We start from the raw sequence: 24,351 nt of genomic DNA, 5'->3' as shown, positions 1-24,351 counted from the left end.
CATGCATACTCATGTTTATAACAGCACAATTCAGATTAGTCAAAAAAGCAGCATAGGAGTCCATCAATGGATGAGTACATAAAAAAATGTGATGTATATATACACATTTTTATATGGAGTTTTATTCAGCCATAAGGAAAAAAGAATTTTGTCATTTGCAAGAAAATAGATGGAACTTGAGACCATTATGTTAAGCAAAAAAAGTTCAATTTGGAAGGTCATATATTTTCTCTCATATGTGGAAGTTAGAGAGGAAAAAGTAAAAGAAAGGTGGGGAAGCTGACCTCATGAAAATCAAAAGGAAATCAGTATAGTAAAGGAACCAGGAAAAGAGAGAAGGGAAGGAAAAGGGGAAATACTGGGGAAGGACATTAGCCAAATTATATTTTTATATTGTGTGCATGTACAAATATGTAACAACAAATCCATTAATGTACAACTATAATGCATGAATAAAAACATAGAAAAATAAATAAAACCCTAAAAAATGGCACTTTCCTAAATCATAATAATAAAACCATATTTTCTTTAAAGTAAGAGAAAATTCTAATTTCTCTAAAAATATTCAATTTAGAAAGTCAAAGGAAAATGCAAAGAAGCAATAAGAGAAAAAGGAAAACATATTACCAAGTAGAAAAGCAAAGACTTGACCTATAAGTTAGCAATAAGAACAAGCATTTTTGTTTTTCCACCTTTCTAAAAGTTAATCATGGCTGGGTGTGGTGGCACATGCCTGTAATCCCAGTGACTTGAGAGGTTGTGGCAGCAGGATCGTAAGTTCAAAGTCAGCCTCAGCAATGGTGAGGCACTAAGCAACTAAGTGAGACCCTGTCTCTAAATAAAATACAAAAAAGGGCTGGGGATTTGGCTCAGTAGCCAAGTGCCCCTGAGTTCAATCCCCCATACCAAAAAAAAAAGGTTAATTTTAATTACACTAAGCAATTTTGGGGATCTCTTAAATATAAGTGCAATTTTAAAACAAATGCAATCATATTTAGCTTGAATTTTAAACAATAATCAAATTAATCAAACTAATTTATGAAAGTAATCATTCCCTTTTTCAGCTTTTCTAAATGATAAGCCAGATGATATTCAGGCATTCAGCAAAGTGAATTAAACTCAACTTCTGATCATTGTATGAACTAGAACAATAATTATTAAAGTGTAGTCCATGGATCTCTAGGAATACCTAAGACCTTTCTTTTTCAATGGGTTTGTAAGTTCAAAGAAAATTGTTTCCATAACAATCCTAAGAGAGTTTTTATCTTTTTTCCTGTTTTTCCATCTTCACAGATGGCACAAAAGCAATGGTGTGAAAGTGCTGGTATTTTAGCACAAATCTAAATGTTGTATTAAATGTTTCATTGACACATATAGTTCAAAAAAAATGATACAAAGATCCAGTTTTATCAAAAAATATCTTTGATACAAAAGCAGTGAAAGTTATTTGTATTACATTTTGACCTTGGAGTACAATTTTTTTAATATTCTGTGTAATAAAATAGGAAATAAAAAAAAAAGAACTGCTATGTATCAAGATATGCTTGTTATTTCAAGAAAAGGCACTTGTATGATAGTTTGTTATCAGTTAAGTTGGCACCTTTTTTTGGAACACCATTTTTATTTGACATAATACTTTTGTGTGTGTGTGTGTGTGTGTGTGTGTGTGGTGCTGGGGATTGAACCCAGGGCCTTGTGTATGCAAGGCAAGCACTCTACCAACTGAGCTATATCCCCAGCCCTAATATTTTATTTTACTTATTTATTTTTATGTGGTGCTGAAAGTTGAACCCAGTGCGTTGCACATGCCAGGCAAGCACTCTACACTGAGCTACAACCCCAGCCCAACACCATTTTTGTTTGATAGAACAAATGGAAGACAAATATGGTTTTCAGATAAGGCATTTGGCAAATATTTTCTTAAAACTTAGTGAAAATGAACCAATGATTTTTGAAGAAAACTCCTGATACTTGTTACTGACAAAATTTGCACTTTCAAGTAAAAATTAGAATTTTGTAAAATTTGGGACCAACATTATGAGCTCAAAAATTTCCTGATATTACTTAATGACTTTTCCAAGGATATAGACAGAGACATTAACAAATGTGATTCACTGCTATTGTCAAATCATATCAAAAGTCAACACTTAGAAGAGGTATAAAAATCAGGAAATTTTCCAAAAAACCAACCCATAATGTTTCAAAATCATTCAAGATCAAAAAATCCACTTGAGGGCTGGGGATGTGGCTCAAGCAGTAGCGCACTCGCCTGGCATGCGTGTGGCCCGGGTTCGATCCTCAGCACCACATTCAAACAAAGATGTTGTGTCCGCCGAAAACAAAATAAATATTAAAAAATTCTCTCTCTCTCTCCTCTCTCTTTAGAAAAAAAAAAAATCCACTTGAAGGACAAAAATAATCCAAAGCATGTTAGCATAACAAAGGACAAATTTCACACCAAAACTTATTTTTAAGGGTTCTATTAAGCCAGACATTAAAGAGATTTGGAAATATTTTCAACAATCTTCTCACCAACTTTTCTGTTTTGTTAAATATTTTGGGTGGGGAATATAGCTTAGTGATAGAATGTTAACCTAGCATATGCAAGGCCCAGGATTCAATCCCTAGCACCACAAAAAAAAAAAAAAAAAAAAAAAAAAAAAAAGTTATTTATATGAGCATGTAATGACTTTATCACAGTTACTTTAAAATGAATTGACAAATATTTTAAGTGTTTCAGTTTTAATGTCTAATATGGGTAAATAATGACAGACAATCCCATTAAAAAAAAAAAAAAAAAAAAAAACCTCTTTGGGGCAATAATTTTTAGGTATGCAAAGGAGCCCTGAGACAAAAAGTTTGAGGATTGCTACACAAGAAGCACACAGACAAACCAGACTCCCTTGGTTCTTGAGACCTTTCAGAGTATCAAAGAACCATACCTGCTTTGCAAAAAATATTGTGTCAAGTCTGGAATCCTGAACAACAGAGCCTGCTGGTTCTTCTCCTGGCTGCCACTTGAAAAGAAAAATTAAGCCATGAACTGGCCTACAAAATAAAAAAATAAATTAGTGACACCAAACTCTGACTCTTTTATAACACTGTTAATCTGTTAAATTATAATCAGCTATTTAACAAATACAAAGCTAATTAAGTAAACTATTAAGTAAATGAGAAATTTAAGATTGCTACTGCCATTCATAGCTTTGAATACTGCCTCAGAGCCTAATAAAACTAAAATTTACATAGGATAACACAGAATTATAATAAAAGGTTTATTCTCAAACCTATGGACTATTCACTGATACTTTATATCAATTCATTTAAAAATAGAAAATTAAGAACATAGCAAAACTAAAAGCTATTAAACTTGACTGAATTCTAACATATATGAATAAAGTTGCTACAGAATGTTTACAGATGAACAGCTGATAGCACATATATTAAGAAGTCACCTACATTATTAGATTCACAGACAAACCTACTACAGTACAAATGGCTACCATCATCTCAATACATAATGAAGTCATTCACATTCCTAACAGAATCACTGATGAGCACAAAACATTAAATCACCACTTTAGGATTTTCTCCACTTTTTCACAGTGGCATTCTCCTCATCAAAAATCTTTCCCCATTTTAAAGAGAATTAAAATGATGCATCTTTAGTTAATCTTCCCTGATCTCAGTCACAAGTGATCTCTTATTTCATCTAAAATGGTTGCTATTTTTGTGGATAAGAGTAAGGTAGGTAGGAGAAGAAAACCATCTCCTTCTTACTATTAAAAACAGTAGCCACATCCCTAAGTCCCCACTTTCCTTTTCAAAAGTCTTTTCCTTGTCCCCATTTCAAGAGTTTAAGAACCGTCTTAGTAAAGAAAACTCCTGGGCTGGGGTTGTGGCTCAGTGGTAGAATGCTTGCCTAGCATGTGTGAGGCACTGAGTTCGATCCTTAGCACCACATATAAATAAAATGAATAAAAATAAAGGTCCATCAATGTCTAAAAAAATTTTGAAAAAAAAAAAAAAAAAAAAAAAAGAAAGAAAACTCCTGTGGTCTTCCATTTGCAGATACAGGGTCAATGATTGAGGGTACCAAGGTAAAGGGTAAGGACAGGCTCCAAGAGGAACTCTATTCACAGAGATTGGGTAAGGGGAAAATTCTTTCTGGCATCTATACTGAAACCTTGAACTTTAAGTTTCCCAAGAAGCAAGATGACAACGTATAGGCAAATTCTGAATTACAACTAATGTACATTATCTATTAAGTATGCTTTTGTATAATGACCTATTAGTCCTGCTTTTATGATAAAATATTCCATGTTCTAACACTACAATCTACAAGTGAATTTTGTGAAAAACCTAACAATCAGTACTTCATGGATACAGAATCATAATCTTGGGACCGAATCCCTTAAAAATGAGTCTGTATGAGCCTCGAGTTCTATAAAACTAGAATAATACCTATCTCACAGGATTGAAAAGACTTAAAGGAGATAATGTACTCAGCCTAGGGTAATTCAAATAAAATACATGGACAAATCTTAGTAACCTCAAAAGATTTAAGTATAGATACATTACTTTTTTTTCTTTTTGTTTTTGTACTGGGGATTGAACCCAGAAGTACTTTACCAGTGAAGGACATGCCCAGCTCTTTTTATCTTTTTTTTTTTTTTTTTAACTTTTTGGTTTTTTTGGTGGTGCTAGGGATCGAACCCAGGGCCTTGTGCATGCAGGCAAGCACTCTATCAACTGCACTATATTCCCAGCCCAAGCCCCTTTTATTGTGAGACAGGGTCTTGCTATTTTGTTTTGTTTGTTATGACAATAGGGACTAAATCCAGGAGCATTCTACCATGGACAGACATACCCAGCTTTTTTAATTTTGAGACAGGGTCTCACTAAGTTGTGCAGGTGGGCCTCAAATTTGCAATCCTACTGCCTCAACTTCCCAAGCTGTTGGGATTACAGGCACGTGTTACCATGCCTGGCTCATTTAACACAACTAAAACTTTACTTACTTTAATTTTTCAAAATTTTCAGGCTCTAAACTCCATATTTCTTCTACTTGGGCTCCCCGGCAACCTGAAATAAGAAATTATTTTGTTTAGAAAACAAAATAACTCATTTCTCCTTCATCATTAAATATTAACTAAAAGAAAGGTATACTTGGGTTCAATAGGACATGGACAAATTAAAATGGTAAAATGTGATATATTAATTAAAATGATAAAATAGAAATATTATATATTTTTTAAGGTTTCAAGAGTTTAATTTTCATTACATCAGCACCCTACAACTGTTCCTTCTATCTCTCAATCTTTGGCTCTTCTTCATCTGTTAAGTCCCCCCTTCTGTCTTTAGCCCTTCCTCCCTACCAAACTGTACACTTTTTCCTTCTGGTAAAGTAAATAGCTACCACTTAATTGACTTTCAAACCACACCTATAGTTCTGATCTTTTTCCTAAACTCCAATTATATACTTTCAACTACTTCAAAGTCACTCCCACCCCTGTTCAAACATACATTTCTTCTAGGACAATGATTTTCAACCAGGGTGATTTTGACCCCCAGAGAACATCTAGCAATGCCTACAGAGATTTTTTTTTTTTTTCCACTATTGTCATGGGGCAGAGAATGGGGGGAGATCACTACTGGCATCTAGTGGGTAGAGATGAGAAATGCCTATAAACATATTACATTGTACAGGAAAGCTCTGACAAAATTATCTGGCTGCATATCCCATCTACTGGGGAGGTTGAGGCAGGCTGAGGGAGGAAGATGGCTTAAGCCCAGCTTGGGCAATATAGCAAGACCCGGTCTCATTAAAAAATAAAATAAAATAAAATAATAATAATAAAAGAATTATCTAGCCCAAAATGTAAATAGTGCCAATCAAAGTTGAAAAACACTACTGTAGCAGCAAGTATCAGAGTAATCATGTATAAACACTTGGGTCTTCAAATTGCTAGACTGAATTACTTCTGCTTCGTTTACCAGGTATGTGACTATTTAACTTCTCCATTTCCCATACTCACAGATTTGCTGTGAGGAATAAATGACAGAAAGCATGAGATATATTTAACATAGTGCCTAGTATAGTCTAATATTAGCTAGCATAATTATCACAATACAGAAAAACAACTCTATTTACCAGTATCTCCTATGTGTAAAGTGTGTTAATACGTTTTCTCTAATCATTGAAAGGCCAGACTCCCCTCTCTCCCTTGGAAAGAAACCTCTTTGAATACTTGTATACTTCTGGGGCAAGTTAGTGACCTGAGTTTATTCTGTGGAAAGGCAAGAATTTAATGAATGATGCTTTGTGGATGTAAAGTGGTTTGCTTAAATTCACTATGGCTAGTATATGCCAGGAAATTAATCAAAACCCTTATAAAAATCTGGGCACTTTGTACTATCTCAGATTATTTTCAACTGAGAGCTGGAGAAGCCTTTAAACCACCTATTTAAAAAAAAATAGCTAAAAAAATTGTTAGGCCAACCAACAATGTGACTTTGGGCATCCCTGATTATGTGCTTCAGTTAACTCTGTTCGACAAATATTTATTAAGTATTCACTCTAGTATTAAATAAGTATGTACTAGAAAAGTTACTACGTAGATTATAGTGGAAAAGAACTGGAAGAAATCTAAATGTGTACCAACAGATTGAGAGTGATAGATATTCACATATAATCAAGTGGGAGGGGGGAATCTCATAAACTTGAATTTCTGTACAAGTATCAATGAGGGAAGAGGACACTGTGCAATTATTAACACTGGTTACTGCAATCAGAAATCGATTGTAAAAAGAAAGACCAAACATTAAAACACTGTATATTATTATCATAACACAATAAAAAAGAAAAAAAACCACTGAATTAAAGTACTCCAAAATATTCTACACAAGTGGAATTTCAAATTGTGACAATGCTTAAATAATCTTATGTCAAACACAAATAAGTGTAAGGAAAACACAGTACTCAAATGTTAGCATCTACCTCTTTACACATATATTTAATATCTAATACAGCATGGAAATAGAATAAGCAATGATTTCAGAGATCTGAGTCCTAATCCCAGCACTGCCCTAAAATTCTTTTTTTTTTTAAATGTTTAATCTTTTTTTTTTTTAAGAGAGTGAGAGAGGAGAGAGAGAGAATTTTTAATATTTATTTTTTAGTTCTCGGCGGACACAACATCTTTGTTGGTATGTGGTGCTGAGGATCGAACCCGGGCCGCACGCATGCCAGGCGAGCGCGCTACCGCTTGAGCCACATCCCCAGCCCTAAAATTCTTAACCTTGAGCAAAAACATATTTTTTTTCCTCAATACACATATAAAACAAGGATATTACCTGGTTCATCTAATATACAAAATTCTTGTGAGGTATTAAGGTTATAAAACACTAAACACAGCAACTTAATGCAAACCCCCTAATATTATATATTAAATAAAAAGTTAGGGAGGAGAGGAAGTTTTTTTAAGTTAGTGAAATATTGGCATTTACCAAACATCTTTGGTGTGCCAAGCACAATACTAGGCCATGGCAAGGACAGAAGTTAATAAATTACTGTTAACAATACTTAAAAACCTCACAAATCTAGTAAACAAGGACAATACAGCATGCATATATTAGATATGAAAGGTACACAGGGCATAGTCTAGAAGTTCAGAGGTAGGAATGAGTATTACTATAAGCACTGATTTTAAAAAAACTTTCATTATATAAACTGGGTCTTAAATAGGATGATTTATGTTTTGTCAGTATTGCAAAGTGAAAGGGGTTACTGAATTAAAATGGTACAAGTTTTGAAATATTTATATACTGAATAACACATCTGTATGATGATACTGGTGGGTCTAATAAACAGTTCTATTCTAAAACTAGTTTCAAAAATAGTTTCCTTGGACTGGGGTTGTAGCTCAGTGGTAGAGCACTTGCCTAACATGAGTGAGGCACTGGGTCAATTCTCAACAACATATATAAATAAATAAAATAAGGGTCCATCGACAACTAAAAAAATATTTTTAAAAAAAGTTTTCTTAAAAATAAATCTGGAGGGCTGGGGTTGTGGCTCAGTAGTAAAGCACTCGCCTAGCTCATGAGAAGCACTGGGTTCAATCCTCAGCACTACATAAAAAAATAAACAAATACAATTTTAAAAATTAAAAATGAGTCTAGAAGCTTCTTCACAAAGAAAATATGGGGGGGGGGCGGAAGCTCTCCCAAACTGTCACCAGAGCCTTAAATTTAATCAACTGCTAGGTATGCTATCTTCCAACAGTTTTGATAATTTTTGATCCCCCTAACCTTACCAAGACTACCGAAAGTAGTAAGGATGGTCACAGCCTCTACATCCCCAACAAAGAATATACCCAGATGTTTTCCACAACCCATTTCTCAGTTGTCCCATGGTACAGATAAATGCCATTTGGCTGGTGATATGACCAAATAGGAAAAACTGATTAACAGTCTCAAGCAACCTCTACAAAAACAAGGCTAGAAAATAATTTGAACTGAATTGGGTATTTCCCTAAATTGGAGATACTCTACTGAACTGGTCCCATTTTGGGGGGGGGGGCAACAATTATAATCAACACTTGTGAACCTCCAAGACTATATACTTTTTATTTCTTGTATGAAATCCAGATCTTAATTTGCCTCTATTCAAAACAAAATGAAATACACCTTAGGAAATACACCAGGTGTGGTGGCACATGCCCGAAATCCCAGAACTTAGGAGGCTGAGGCAGGAGGATCATGGGCAGCCTTACAACTTAGTAAGTCCATGTCTCAAATAAATATGAGGCTGGGGTTGTGGCTCAGCAGCAGAGCATTCACCTACTACGTTGCAAGGCCCTGGCTTCAATCCTCAGCACACATAAAAATAATAAGTAAAGAAAATAAAGGTACTGTGTCCAGCTACAACTAAAAAATATATTTTTAAGAAATATAATTAAATATACTGGGGGATATAGCTCAGTGCTAAAGTATCCCTGGTTCAATCCCCTGTACCCAAAAAAGAAGTGATTATGATAAGCTTTCCTCTTCATAAAATACCATCTTAGACTCAAAGGTCATTTGGATCTGCATTAATGAATAGGTCAGCTGTTATTAATGATGAAATTACTCCAGAATTGCTGTCATGCCAAAATGGGGTGAAAAAAAAAAATCACTAATACACCCTGCTATACCTGGGTTAATATTCTGAACCAAACGGAAAGGCCAACACAAAATTTGTCTCTTGTACATACTACAAGATATTAACAGATTTGGTATTGATCATGCTGGTCAGGTCACACTAATCTAAGTGTCTGAAGGAATCCTGATTTGGGGTAGAAAGGAATTATAAATTTTGGTGGGAAACAATTTTCAATGGGTTTCTCCTGTTTTGTTTGAAATCTTTACATTTAAGTTGACTATGGATACAGGTTTACAGTTTCCTTTTCCTATAGTCTGGTTTGGGCAAGGTAATATCTGCCCTCATAGAATGATTTTGGTTTTATTTTTCCATTTTGGGGGGGGTATGGGGTGTGGGGTACTGGAGATTGAACTTAGGAGCAATCGACCACTGAGTTACATCCCCAGCCCTACTTTGCATTTTATATTTTATTTAGAGACAGAGTCTGAGTTGCTTAGAGCCTTGCTTTCTGAACTCACGATCCTCCTGTCTCAGCCTCCCAAACCACTGGGATTACAGGTCACCAAGCCTGGCTACATTTTTTTTTTTTAATTTGCAGAGTTGGTATTACTTATGTCTTAGTTAAAATAAAATCTTTGTTTTACTATGATACTACATTTCACTAAAATTTATATTTATATATTCACTGCTTCCACAAATAATTTACTCTCTAATGATGAACTTTCAAAATGAATTTGCAACAGCATTCACAATATAATCATATGTTTCACTTTCAAAACAGTTAAATTCCAAAAGCTTAGAGGGGTTTTTTGGTACTGGGAATTGAATCCAGGGGTGCTTTGCCACTGAGCTACATTCCCAGTAATGTATTTTTATTTTGAGACAGGGTCTCACTAAGTTGCTAAGTGCCTTGCTAAATTGCTAAGGCTGGCTTTGAACTTGAGATTATCCCACCTCAGCCTCCCAAGTCACTAGTTTATAGGAATGTGCCACTATGCTCCACCAAAGTTTTTTTAATTGATGAATTGAATGGGAAAAAAATGAAAATGATTGGAAAAATTGGATTTTTTTCTTTGAAGTATCTAATTTTTTTGTAAAGTTCTTTTGCTAATGGAGCCAATCCATTAACAGTTATTTTTTTCAGGTGTGCTTATAAAAGTGGATTTATATATCTCTCTGATGCATGACTTTATTTAAATCATTTTCAAATTCCAAGCTTTTTGCACATATGAAATTGAAACAATAGCTGATGATGGACTGAACTGAATTTAAAATAAAATTACCTAGCACCATATTTCTGAAAGTCAACTTTAACATGTCACAACAGTTAAGCTCTTGAACGTAAACTTTATGGCTACACTTGCACACATCAGTGTTATGTCCAAAACTGATCTTGTTTTCTTGTCCTTCATGTCTGCTCTTTTGTAATCGTCTCCACCAGCGCCCAAAGCTGATTTTTTCTTTTCATGTAGGAGAAATATACTACCACTCAACCTGTACTTTAAGGTTGGCAGCCCTGAGAATTCCTTTTTTTAATGTAGCATGTAATGGATGTACTCCTCCTCCACAAAGCGGAGAAGGCATTTCCACATGCAACTAGTGATTTAAACACAGCAAAATTATTGAATCTATGTTCTCCTATCTCACTACTTTTTCATCTGAAGTCAATGGTCAAGCCAATCACCTCAACTGACCTTCTCTCACTTCATTCTAATTTGCTCTGCACTCCACAAGCACAGTAAACCTTAATTATAAAAATAATTTCATTTGAATATATTTGAACTTCATTCAAGGATCTTTGACAGTAAGTCCCCAGTGACTACAGGGCAACCAGACTATACCATATGGCACACAATCTGGCCTCAGTTTACCTGATCAGCTTCAGATTCAAATACTTTCCCTGACCATTACATCATATTTTAGTCACTTTGCTAGCTGTTCCCTAATCTATATACAAATAACACCATCAGTTTATGCTTCTCTTCTGTCTGTGCTCTTCATGACCTGTGTTCTTAGTTTGTGAATATTCTTGGCATAGCAATTAAGACACCATAGGAGTTTGTCAGTTGTTCAGAATAGCAGTCAGATTATTCACATTAACAACTCCCAATCCTTACCAGTGTGCCTGAGTTGAACATGTGCTAGAAAAATGATATTCCAAATATTCAGCTATGTACTACACTGACATTTACTTTCTGTCCTGAATACAAGTTTTAACATAATGGTTCTAAATAATACTTGAGGAAATGTAACAAATATGAACTTATTTTCCCAAAAAAGAGGGTGGGAACAATTGAGAGGGAAGGATAAAAAGTATGGAAGTATATGCTGAGTAGTATGGAAGAAAACGAATAAAGCTAGAAAGAAATTATGAGGAAAGCATGTGGCCTCTAATGTAGAGTACTACATCAAGAAAGCTCACTTCACCTGAAGTCAAAAATGCCCAGGGAGCAAAAGAACCAGAGAAGTAGTCTGTCAGGTCCACGCAGTCTGCGTGTGTGGAAGAGTTAAGGTGTTCTGCTTTGAGTAACTAGAATCTCGAGTTGAGCGGCTTGGGCCTCGGACACCACCCTGAAGACACACCCTGGACTGGCTTCTTCGATAGGGCTGATGGCCTAAGTGATGCACCTGACCACACTGCCCTGGAACAGGGAGGCTCCGCAGAGAAAACAGTGGAAAGAGAAGGACAGGTGCATAAAGAATTGGGGCGGGAAGGCCCTACCGATTCCTGAGCATACAGCAGTGCACAACATAGGCACGATCCTTGCCCTCGTGGTGTGGCTCTCAAGATGACTGTGGAAACGCGACTGCCCCTGAAGGACGACGCAGCATAAGCCCTAAATTCCCCCTCCCAGACTCCAGGTTCCTGAAGTCATTTCTGTTCAGAAGCCGGGCGGCGGTGGCCGCAGGTGTCCACTCCATGCCCAGCTTGGGCCTCCTCCCGTGACCCCCCGGCCCAGGACGGTCCCTTTGGTTCTCACCGAATCCTTTAATGAGCTCGGTGAAGACACCGGGGTCGCTTTCCATCAGGCACCACTCCCCGGCATTGCCCGTCATGGCCCCGGCCACACACCGCCCCGCTCCACCTCGCGTTCTCGGCAGCCCCCCGCACCAGCTGCCGCCGGCCACAGATCTCAGCAAACCCGCCGCCGAGCTCGTCAACCACACGTCACCCCGCCTACTTCCCGACAGCCTCCTGGCGCCGTCACCTGCAGCGCGACCCAGCGCAGGAAGACGCTCTAGCCACCCAGGAGACACCGAAACTCTAGGCCTCGCGGGAACCAGCAGCACGTTCGAAAGGGGCGGGGACCTGAGGAGAAAGGGCGGAGATTCAGAGCGCCGGAGGAGGTAACATCCGGGATCCTCGCCGTCTGGAGGGAGGGCGGTGCAGGAGAAGAGGGGCGGGGCTCGCTCCGGAGAACCGAACGTAGAAGTCCTGGTGGTGTTTGTCGGGCTGTGCTGCCAGTCCTTCTGCTGCTTTTGGTTTTTTCTCAGTGCTACGCAGGGCTTCTTCTGGCGGCCCTGTGGGTCCCGAGGGTCGGCCGCCAGGCACAGGTAAGGAAATTGCGGGCGGGGGCTGGCAGCTGAAGGCCCTTTGTGCGGTCTGAGCAACCCCGGGACGCGCAGGGTCTGACCGGTCCTCCATCCCAGCTGCAGAGGCCGGGGCAGACACTTCGCCAACCATCGTTCTCTTCCTCCCTGCTTCACACTCTGGGTAGCGAACCAGCATCGCTCTGGAGCGTTCTCTTTGGGCTCGGCCTGGACGCTCCGAAGGGCGGGTCCTTTCCGAATCCGGGATTGCTCGAGTCTGTACATGCATAGCTCCCACAGGCCGGCGTCTAGAGGTCCGGCTTCACTCCTCCTCTTTCTCCTCCTCCCGCGGCTTCTGCGCGCAGAGGCGTTGTCTTGGATTCTGGGTTTTGGAAGAAGGTGCTTTGTAGGAAGACAGAAGGCGAATTTATCTTAGAGAAAATGAAACACTGAATTTTTTGGAGGGGGGGGGTCCCTCTATGAATTAAGACCAAACTTTCTCATGCTCAGAAAGGAAACTGAAGGACTGAAACCCCAACCCTTTTTTGCCGGCGCCGAAGAAGCTGAGAGCAAAAATTGCCCCCTCCTCGGGTCTAACACACGCTAACTAAATTTGCATATGTACGTTTCCTGCCTTTTGTCTTATTTTGCACTCTCTTCTTCCCTGCCTCTCTCCAAAAGTTCTGCTCACCTTCAGGGACTGGGAAGATAGAACTTTTAAAACAATTTTCTCGTGTCTTCTTTCAAAGCTGGCTTTAAATAAAACCTGTTACCTACCAATTTGACTTTGAATATTTCTGATATTAGAACCTCCGACTAACAAATAACGGGGGAGAGGAGAGACATCTCTTCTAAAGCTCATGGGGATGATAGACTGGTGCAAGGGGATGTGCTGCCTCTAAGGAAAATTATGTTTTAAAACATATAGCATATTAATCTAAAACATTTGGGATGATTCTAAAACTAGAAGAAGAATGGAACAAAAAATGGCTACTTTAACTGAATCACCCTCATTCATCAGGTTCTTACAGGGTACTGTAGTATTAAAGTCTTGAATATGTGTGTGCTTCATTCCTTAAAAGCATTTTCCAAGACAGGCCTTTGGCTTGGAGGGGAGGGTGCTTTAGTGGATAGAACTCTTGACTCCTTCCTTCTCTAACCCTTGAGTTAGGGAGGATTGTGCTACAGATTTTGTGTGAAGCTGCAAAACACATGGTAAATTTTACAGAAAGAAAGAACAGCTTTTGTAAAACAAGCGTGAGTATATTGTGGAGCAGAAGCCAAAGTCTATGATTTGTTTGTTTGTTTGTTTGTTTGGGGTTTTTTTGTGTGTGTGTGTGTGTGCGCCCGCATCCAGCCCTATTTGTATTTTATTTAGAGACAGGGTCTCAATGAGTTGCTTAGTGCTTTGCCATTGCTGAGGCTGGCTTTGAACTCACGGTCCTCCTGCCTCAGCTTCCAGAGCCGCTGAAGATTACAGGCGTTTGCCACATCACCCAGCTGTATGATGTATTATTGACAAATACTTTTTTGAAGCTGGAATTTGCTCCCTAGACACTACCCACAGGTTAGTGTACTCAAAATCTGCACTTAAGATATTTATTTGGAAAATTTTGAGTCTCATAAGTCTAGCCTTATTTCCTTATGAACCATACCTATTAATGATTTCTTCAGTTGTGTTGACATTTAATACTGAGAGTTCACATAAAAAGCCGTATTTCTAAATCTGGAGAAAAATGAGATCTGGCAACCAGTTGACATCTTTGTTTAGACTACAATGATGACACATTTGCTGCAATTCCTTACCAGTTCCTATTGCATTCCCTTTGATTTGATCCACTTATTTCTGTTTCCTGTCTGTATGGTAGAGGCATTTGAATATGGGGCCCTAGTTTTCATAGTGTATGTGTGTGTATTTATATACATGTTTTATTTTTCAATGATTACAATTACAAATGTCAGTCTTAACTACATTTTAAAAGGAATAAAAATAAATAAATAAATAAAAAATAAAAGGAATAAACTGTAAATTTGTTTGAATTCTTGGTGTGAAAGTTAACATTTTTAAGTAACAGATTAAAAGACATTCACCTCCAGTGGCTCAGGAGGCTGAAGCAGGAGGATCCAATCGCAAGGTCAAAGCCAGCCTCAGCAATTTAACAAGGCTTTAAGTAACTCAGTGAGACCTTGTCTCTAAATAAAATACAAAAAAGGGCTGGAGTTGTGGTTCAAGAGTTAAGCACCCCTGGATTTACTCCCCAGTACCAAAAAAAAAAAGAGAGAGAAAGATATTTGACTATTAAACTCAAGAAAAAATTGTGATTTTTAATTAGTTACTGGTAAAAGACTATGTGTATTGTATTTCTAATGAATGAAGCGGAAGGAAATGCTATTACATAGTGTGTTCTACTAGCATTTATTCTGCATTCTAAATTAAATCAAGACAGAAATAGCCAGAATATAAGACATTCGTAATTGATTTAAAATGTGGTCATACTTTTAATAGAATTGTGATTTAACTTCTCCCCAAGATTTTAATTTTTTAGAGGTTTAATGAATTCAGCTGTTTTAGATCCTTCAGAGTGGTGGGTATAAGAGATTAGGACAGACCAAAGAATAACTATATTTCTGCTGTTAATTTGGATTTACAACACCTCAGAAGTAGATTAACTCCTGACTAGTCTCTGACCTCACTCCCTGATCTACTGCATTCCAAACCACTGGCAATGGAGCGTAATCCTTTTGTGAAAGAGATGATGATAGCATAAAAAAGAAAAAATTATATTGCTATGTATGTCTGTATGTATCTCATATTGCTTTCTAAAGTCAAATATAAGAAGTATAAGGCTAAATATCACTTTTGCATAATGATTTTTCTGCTGCTTTCCACTTTGATAGTTTGATAACTTTGCCATACATTTCACCTAGCCAATTTTTAATTTCTATTTTCCTAATAAAAAGGTTTAGGATATAATCCCCAAATCATGAAGTACATTATTTTAAAGTATCCAGTGCAGTGATGGTTTTTAATATATTCACAGAATTATGCAACCATCACCAATATCTTATTTCAAAACATTTCCTACACCTCAATAGAAATTCCTCCGTTAGCAGTCACTCCCCCAGTTTTCCCTGCCCCTAGCTTCTGGTAACTATTAATGTTGTGTTTTTTTAATGTATGAATTTGCTTTTTCAATCTCATATAAATGGAACACATAGCCTTTTGTGACTGGCTTTATTCAAGTAACATGTTTTCAAGCTTTGTTCAAGATTTAGCATGTATCAGTACTGAATCCCTTTAATTGCAAAATAATAGTCCATTGTATGGATGGATATACCACTGTTTTTAATCTTTTCTCAGTTGATCATGATTTGGTTTCTGGGTTTTGTCTATTACATGATGTTGATAAGAACATTTGTCTACAGGTTTTTATAGGGACACACATTTTCATTTCTCTTGAATCTCTTGGTCATATGGAAACCATATATAAACTTTTGAGGAACTACCAGACTTTTTTTTTTAGTTACCAGACTTTAAAATAAAAAAAAATAAATTAAAAAAGTGCCTGCATGATTTATATTCCAACTAGTGGCAGTGGCATAAGAGGGTTTCAATTTCTAAATTTTTACCAACACTTAAAATATTGTCCTTTTGAGGATAGCCATCCTAGTGGATGTGAAGTGGTACCTCGTTGTGGTTTTGTTTTGCTTTGCAGTGCTGAGGATCAGTCCCAGGGCCTTACTAATGCTAGATAAGTGCTTTACATGAGCTATACCCCCAGCCTATAACTGTGGGTTTTTGGTTTGTTTGTTTGTTTTTTAATGGAGGTGGGGGTTACCAGGGATTGAACCAGGGCATTCAACCACTGAGCTATACACATCCCCAGCCCTATTTTGTATTTTATATAGAGATAGGGTCTCATTGAGTTGCCTAGCGCTTTGCTTTTGCTGAGGCTGGTGGCTGGGATTATACGCATCAGCTTATCATTGTGGTTTTGATTTACGTATACTGATGATTGATGATCTTCATCATATATCTTTGTTCATTGGATATATTTGGAGAATTATATGTTCAGATTCTTTTGACCATTTGCATATCTTTGGAGAAATAACTGTCCAAAACCTTTGCCTGTTTAATTGAGTTACAATTGTGTTATTTATATATTTTATATATACCTATGATTAGCAAATACTTTCTCTGTTCCATGGGTTATTGTATTGTTTTCTTTGTAGTGTCCCTTGAAACGTGAGTTTTAAATTTTGATAAAGTCCAGTTTGGTTTTTTCTTTTGTCACTTGTGCCTTTGGTTCTGTATTCTAATATCAATTCTCTTGACACCTTGTTCTGCAGTTCAGTTCAATTCTGATACTAACTACCTGGAAGTAGTATCACATTCCACAAGTAAAAAGGCAAAGTCCTTAAAACTTCCCTTGATTGAGATACCAGTTGCAGGTGGATTCCCCAGCTACCCACACTTTTACCCTGCCAACTACAAATTCAAGGTTTCCACAAAACTTTCAAGATTAATTCATTAGAATGACTCATGTAATTTACTCAACAGTGATAGACTTAGGAGTGCAGTTTTATTATAAAGGGTACAACTTTAGAGCCCACAGTGAGTCACTTTGTTAGTATAACAAAGACTCCTACACTCAGGAAATTCCAGGGGTTTTTAAGAGCCTACCAGGAACCAAGTACAAAGACCAGATGTTCTTTATTATACCACAGTGTCATATTACTGTCCCATGGCAAAAGGTGCAACTTAACCCAGTGGAGAGGGAGAGATAAAGAATTTCCAGACACTTCTGCCTTTGTCAATGCTTTATTCACTCAAATCACTCAATACATTTTCACTCTGTAGGTTCTTGTTTGTTTGTGGTGCTGGGGATTGAACCCAGGGCCTTGTGCATGCAAGACAAGCACTCTACCATCTGAGCGATATCCCCAGCCCTCTGTAGGTTCTTAATCAAGAAAATTACAATCCTTAATGCTAGGCACTGCAATAGACATAATCAGTTCACAGCAAACAATTCTAGGTTAATTCTAAGCACTGCAGGCACACTTAATCACGACAGGCTCATGATAGACATTCCCTCTGCATGCTAAGTCTCAGATCAAAAGTCTCAAGCCTTTTGGCTTTAAGTCCAGCAGATGCACACTCATTCAGACTGTGGTGATCAGATCAGGAACCAAGGCAGGCTTCTGGGGTGGAGCTGACTGCTGGCTGAGGAGAAGTCCTTTTCTCACCAGAGTTAAGAGGCTGCTGTAGAGTTTGAGACTGGCAGAGGATCAAGCTGATGAGAAGGGTTGGGGGTGTCAATCTAGATCCTCAATAGGTTCTCCAGCGTGAGAGCATCAGTGTTGGCTGGCTGAATGTCTATTCGTTTGCTCCTTCATTTATACTAAATTTTGAAGCTTTGACCACCCTTTTAATCCCTATCAGTTGCCGCAGGTCTCTCAGTGAGGTCATTTACCCTGGGGTTAAAGTATATGGTCTGGTGATCTTCACCCTGATATTTTTGCCTTTCCCCGTTATGGGGCGAGGACTACATGCCAGAGACTTTACTCTATGAGTTTGTCAGGGTGGGGAGAAGTGACTTGTTTGTTCCTGAGGGCCTTCCTGGAGGGCTTCTTTAGGCATGCCTGGTGAGACTGCAGGTTTCAAACTGGAATTTTAAAATGGAGTTGCTTAGGCTCAGGCCTAAGGCCATCCTTAACATTACCTGGCCAATTTTAAAGTTAATTTGGCTATTAGTAATCACTGACAAGGAGAGTAGCTTGAGACATGCTGCCACACTTTTTTCCATCTTCACTTTAAAAATTTGACCCTGGTAAGTTTACATAAGCAAGTAGAGAATAAGGTGCCCTGGTTGTTAATGATCTGTTCCATTGTTCTATGGTGCATCCTGGAAACTATGGTCACAGGAGCATATAGAAAGCTAAGCAGTTTCTGCTGAAGAAATGTTGAAAAGATTTGTTTTTGTGGTTGTCGGTGTAATATAGAAAAGGAAGAGTCTATTGATAAAGCTGTGAATAAGAACTAACTTTCTTATGTCCAAAGACAAAATTACAACAAATTTAGGGATCCTAATTGTTACTGAAAGCTCAGTCCTTGTCCCCAGTCCAGTAACAAGGACACGGTTTTGAGAAAAGAGAAAATAAAGTTTTATTGCTTTGCTAGCAAAGGAGAAATGGAGGACTCCAGTCCCAGAGGCTGTAATTCTGCCCATCCTGGGGAGGGGGAGGGTGTTAAAGAGGTGATTCAAAGGCTACATTTCCTGTGATCTCTTGTCAGGAGTTGTAATTCACTTGTTAATTTGGGAGATGGTTGTTGCTGAGATCTTCTGGTGCCATCCTTGAAGTCTGAGTTGTTTAGTTCTCTGACTAAGATGGGGAAGAAAGGTGATCCTATTTCCCCTGTGATTAGGAAAGGGGAGAGGAAGAGAAAGAAACTTGTCTGTTTTAAAATAAATTGCACTGGCAGACAGCAAAGTCTATGTTCAAAGCATAAAATGGACTAATTCTAGAATTGGACAACACCTTATTCTACAAAATAGATTGGTCTCACTAGGCATTAACACAATAGTGAAGAGGCTTTTTCTTGTTTGTTTGTTTGTTTGTTTGTTTGGGGGAGGGGTTCTTTTGGTACCAGGGATTGAACCCAGAGGTACTTAACACCACTGAGTCACATCCCCAGTCCTTTTTTGAGACAGAGACTCATTAAGTTGCTAAGGCTGGTTTTGAATTTGTGGTCCTCCTGCCTGAGGCTCCTGAGTTGCTGGCATTGCAGCTGTTCACCACTGCACCTGGTTGTTTTTCCCTGCTGTGACCAAGATCTGACAGGAACATTTGTGGAAAGAAAAATTTATTTGGCCCTCACAGTTTCAGAGGTCTCAGTCCGTAGACAGCCAACTCATTACCTCTGGGCCTGGAATGAGGTAGAACATCATGGCAGAAGGATGTGGTGGAGAAAAGCAGCTCAGAAGGTTACACAGCAAGCAGAGAGACCTCTGCTTACCAGAACAAAATATATACCCTAAAGGCATGCTCCCAGTGACCGATGTCCTCTGGCCACACCCACCTGCCTAGAGTTACCACCCAGTTAATTCCTATTAGGGAATTAATGTGTTGATTAGGTTAAGACTTTCATAAATGAATCATTTCACCTCTAAATATTCTTACATTTTTGATATATTAGCCTTGGGGGGACATGTCATATGTAAACGTCAGGTTACTTCAGATTGCTTTTTTGTAAGGGTTAAAGAGATACTACCTTGCTGATTCAGATGAACTAGAATCTCCTGTTTTCAGGAAAATTTTGTCTGTTTTGAGATCTATCATCTGTCGGCTTCTTTAAATTTTTTTAAATTTTAAGTTTGACTATGTGGTATTTAGCATGAATGACTCCGTTTTGTTTTGGTCTGATCTATTAAAACCTAGTATAGGTGCTCAGAACAAGACGATGGCCTCCCATAATTTTTATTTAAATTTATAGTAGTGATTATAAGGGTTATATTTTAGAGATTACCTTTTTTCTAGACATCCTTTTTTTTACTTAAATGTTTATTTTGCTACTTGTTCTACAAATGATACGTGTTAGGTCGGTGGCAGCAACTTGGTGGCGACTAAGTGGCAACTTAGTGGCAACTTAGAACAAAGCAGCCGGAGCTGCTTTGAACATCAATCAGATGCCGAAGGAAACGCCTGTCAATCAGCCAGGTCTCCTGACTAACGCCTGTCAATCAGCAGGACCCCCTGGCCAATCCTGGAGTTCAGCCAACTCCCCTGACCAACTCCAAGGGGGCAAGGGACCCTAGAGACACCTTTTCCTGTCCCAAGCCCTTCCCTTCCTGCTGTAAGCCCCATAAAAGTCCAGTCCGGTCGAGCTTCCACGCGGTTTCTCCTCAGACCCTTCCCCTGTCCCCTGTCCCCTCTGTGGGTCAGATCGAGTTCCGCCCGGGAGTGATATCTCAATAAAGCCTGTTCAGCGGCCCTTTTAAATCTGCCTCCTTTGGTTGCTGCCTGCCCAGCCTGATCTGACATCACCTGAATACCTAATATTAAATATGTTTAAAAACCAGGAGTGGGGCTGGGGATGTGGCTCAAGCGGTAGCGCGCTCGCCTGGCATGCGTGCGGCCCGGGTTCGATCCTCAGCACCACATACCAACAAAGATGTTGTGTCCGCCGAGAACTAAGAAATAAATATTAAAAATTCTCTCTCTCTCTCTCTCTCTCTCTCTCTCTCTCTCTCTCTCTCTCTCCTCTCTCACTCTCCTCTCTCACTCTCTCTTTAAAAAAAAAAAAAAACCAGGAGTGGTAGTGCACATCTGTAATCCCAGGGTGAGTCAGGAGGATCCCAGGTTCAAAGCCAGCCTCAGCAACAGCAAGGCGCGTAGCAACTCAGTGAGACCCTGTCTACAAAATAGGGCTGGGGATGTGGCTCAGAAGTTGAGTATCCCTGAGTTCAATTCCCAGTACCAAAATATGTGTGTGTGTGTGTGTGTGTGTGTGTGTGTATGTATACATATATACGTGTGTATATATATGTGTGTGTATCAGAGATCAGTATTAACAAATGCATTGTAAAGATCAAAACAAGATAATTTTTTTTCTACTGGAATTGTCAATTAAGTTATTAGTGTTTGAGAAGGCAGTTAGTCTTCTTAAAGTTTTTTGGATTGAAAGGCAAATTTAAAAGGGGGTGAGAATAAAAAGAAACATCAACTACACCAGGAGTTTCAACCTTAATCAGTACTTTAAATCAGTCCCTAATGACTGATATGCTCATATAATACCTGAGACCTAACCTTCATTGACATAAGTATATTTGTACCAGTTTTATTTGGAATATTGACCCTGGTGTTTTGAACATGACTCAATAAAACTGCCCCCTTAGTCACATTAAAAATCTAAAGAGCTCCATCTCTCATGCACTTGTTCCCACATCATATGTTCCCATCGCAGACCCAGTCTTTCATTGCTCCCCTAGACACCAAACTGCCCCACATACCATTTGGAACTCTTCCACCCACATCTCATGTGGTCTGTGGAAATGGGGTTCCTCTCGGTGGCATGCGCTGACAGCAGAATAAAGGCTAAGAAAAGTAGAACAAGGAAAAAACTACAGGACATAGGAAATATTTTTTAAAAAGCAGGAGCAGGACGGGCTTCCACACTAAAAAGAGCAAAATGGAGCCCGGGCTTGCTTTATTTATATCGGGAACATCAAAGGTTTTCCATGGAATATTCTTTGCCAAAAGAAGGTGGCCTGTTCAGTTCCCAAGGGATTCCACCCATGTCTGGAGCTTCTGTGAGGGATGTTCCTAGTAGAGCAGAGATAAAGGTCATGTGCATTGGGCAATTTATTGAGTGGGAGGAGCCACAAATAGTTCACAATGCCAAACCTAAACCTCCCTGGCTGCTATACCCGGGGTAAAGACCCTCAAGTAATTCATGGGTGGCTTCCCATAGAATTCTACATATTCTGTCAGATGGGAACTTCCTCTTATTTCTTTATACCTCCATCTGTCTCAAATCACTTTATGTGTAATCTTCACAGCTATCTCTCGCCATGAGTAGGCCAGTTCGATGTTCTAAAGTCATATGTCTGCTTTCGGGAATATCACTCTTTCCATAATACCCTTTCTTTACTGTATTTTCAACTTTCCAATTGACTCTTTCAGTCTTAACCTCAGTTCCCTCCCATTGAAGATTAAAAAAAAAGATTTTTCTGGGATGGGGCTGTAGCTTAGTGGTAGAGCTCTTGCCTTGCACATGTGAGGCACTGAGTTTGATCCTCAGCACCACATAAAAATAAAAATATTGTGTCCATCTACAACTAAAAAAAATTTTTAAGGTTTTCCTCTAGATTCCAGTCCTTTTTTAAATTTTTTGTTCTAATTAGTTGTACATGACCATAGAATGCATTTTGACATAAATGGAGTATAACTTCTCATTTTTCTGGTTATACATGAAGTAGAATCATACCAGTTGTATAATCAAATAGGCACATAATGTCTGATTCATTCTACTATCCTTCCTACTCCCATGCCCCCTTCAATCACCTCTGTCCAACCCAGAGTACCTCTATTCTTCCCAAGTACCTGCCCCCAATTGTGAATTAGCATCCTCATATCAGAGAAAACATTCAGCCATTGGTTTTTGGGAATTGGCTTATTTCGATTAGCATAATATCCATCCATTTATCAGCAAATGCCATTATTTCATTCTTTAAGGCTGAGTAATATTCCACTGTGTGTATATGCCATATTTTCTTTATCCATTCATTTGTTGAAGGGTACCTAGGTTGGTTCCATAGTTTAGTTATCATGAGTTGAGCTGCTATAAACATTGGTGGGACTGTATCATTGTAGTATGTTGTTTTTTTATGTGATTTATTTATATATGATAGCAGAATGCATTACAATTCATATTATAGAGAGAGGACAATTTTTCATATCTCTGGTTGTATACATAGTATATTCACACCAATTCGTGTCTTCATACATGTACTTTGGATAGTAATTATCATCACATTCCACAATCATTAATTATCCCATGCCCCCTCCCTTCCCCTCCAACCCCTCTGCTCTATCTAGCTAGAGTTCATCTATTCCTCCCATGCTCCTGCTCCCTATCCCACTATGAATCAGCCTCAAAGAAAATATTTGGCATTTGATTTTTTGGGATTAGCTAACTTCACTTAGCATTATCTTCTCTAACTCCATCCATTTACCTGTAAATGCCATGATTTTATTCTCTTTTATTGCTGAGTAATATTCCATTGTGCATGTATGCCACATTTTTTAATCCATTCATCTATTGAAGGGCATCTAGGTTGGTTCCACCATTTAGCTATTGTGAATTGTGCTGCTATGTGAATGTGGGCAGTAAAGAGAAACATGCCTTTGTAGTATGCTGATTTTAAGTCCTTTGGGTATAGACCGAGGAGGGGAATAGCTGAGTCAAATGGTGTTCCATTCCAAGTGTTCTGAGGATAGATTTCAGTCTTTTATACCTATGCTTTCATCATTTATACCTATGCTTCCTTTAGAGTAGTCTATTCTGTGGATTCTGTTCCTCACTGAATACCCTCCTATCTCATTATAATAAATCTATTTCTTATAACCACTGTACTGCCATTAGATTTTCTAGTTATTTCTGTTTACTAAGCCCAATGGTATTTTCCTGCCCTTTATCTACTTGATCTCTTGAGTAAAGGACCCTTCTTTCCTAAGCTCCCAATTGTTAATATTCATTAGGATTCCATTCCTTAGCCCTCACCACAATGTATAAACATGTATCCTTTTCAAAACAAAACTTCTACCATGTGTTTCTCTTTAAGCTACTACATTTCTGTTAGTGTGTCTTTACAACTATGCCAGTACATTTAGATAATTCCTTTTCTAGAATCTATAGAAAAAGACCAGCATTTCGGAAACCTCCATTTGGAATGCCTTTCAGCTTTTTCAGTTTGTATTTGCTGCACAGATCTTCCTGAATTATTGAGACAGCATTTATATTTATACCTCCACAAATGAATGTGGTTTCTCTGAAAGCAGGAATTCTTTTTTTTTTTTTTTTTTTTTTTTTTTTTTTTTTTTTTTTTTACTTTTTTGTGAAGAGAAACATTCATGTCTTACATTAGGTGCTCGTTGAGATTTTTTGTTGGCTG

At 38.2% G+C, this 24,351-nt stretch overlaps 2 protein-coding genes and 1 non-coding gene across 9 annotated transcripts in view; 1 reads left to right on the top strand and 2 right to left on the bottom strand.

Annotated features, from left to right (window-relative positions):
• The window catches only part of Uchl5 (ubiquitin C-terminal hydrolase L5), a 41,668-nt gene extending 29,363 nt beyond the window's left edge, over positions 1 to 12,305 (bottom strand). For 3 of the 7 annotated variants that reach the window (XM_026390703.2, XM_026390701.2, XM_026390702.2), the window contains exons 1-3: positions 12,127 to 12,304; positions 5,022 to 5,085; positions 2,943 to 3,048 (exon numbers count right to left, since the gene is read on the bottom strand). In XM_026390703.2, the coding sequence (XP_026246488.1) occupies positions 2,943 to 3,048; positions 5,022 to 5,085; positions 12,127 to 12,202 (246 nt within the window). In that variant the 5' untranslated portion in view covers positions 12,203 to 12,304. Of the gene's footprint in view, positions 1 to 2,942; positions 3,049 to 5,021; positions 5,086 to 12,126 lie in introns of those variants that run through there. The other 4 variants (XM_026390699.2, XM_026390700.2, XR_003300947.2 and 1 more) reach the window with 3 other exon arrangements.
• Positions 10,610 to 10,741, bottom strand: LOC113184123 (small nucleolar RNA U109). Its single transcript, XR_003300953.1, has one exon. It is a non-coding gene; the product is annotated as a small nucleolar RNA U109 (small nucleolar RNA).
• A 110-nt stretch (positions 12,306 to 12,415) lies between the features above and the next one.
• Ro60 (Ro60, Y RNA binding protein) overlaps positions 12,416 to 24,351 on the top strand; it is a 35,539-nt gene continuing 23,603 nt past the window's right edge. Inside the window, exon 1 of the mRNA XM_077802600.1 lies at positions 12,416 to 12,700. The gene's annotated coding sequence lies outside the window, so the exon portion shown is untranslated. The remainder of the gene's footprint in view (positions 12,701 to 24,351) is intronic.

This window comes from Urocitellus parryii, chromosome 9, assembly GCF_045843805.1.
Source record: "Urocitellus parryii isolate mUroPar1 chromosome 9, mUroPar1.hap1, whole genome shotgun sequence".
Lineage (NCBI taxonomy): Eukaryota > Metazoa > Chordata > Mammalia > Rodentia > Sciuridae > Urocitellus > Urocitellus parryii.
The sequence above is the reverse complement of the archived record's forward strand: the minus strand, read 5'-3'. Positions and strand labels throughout refer to the sequence as shown.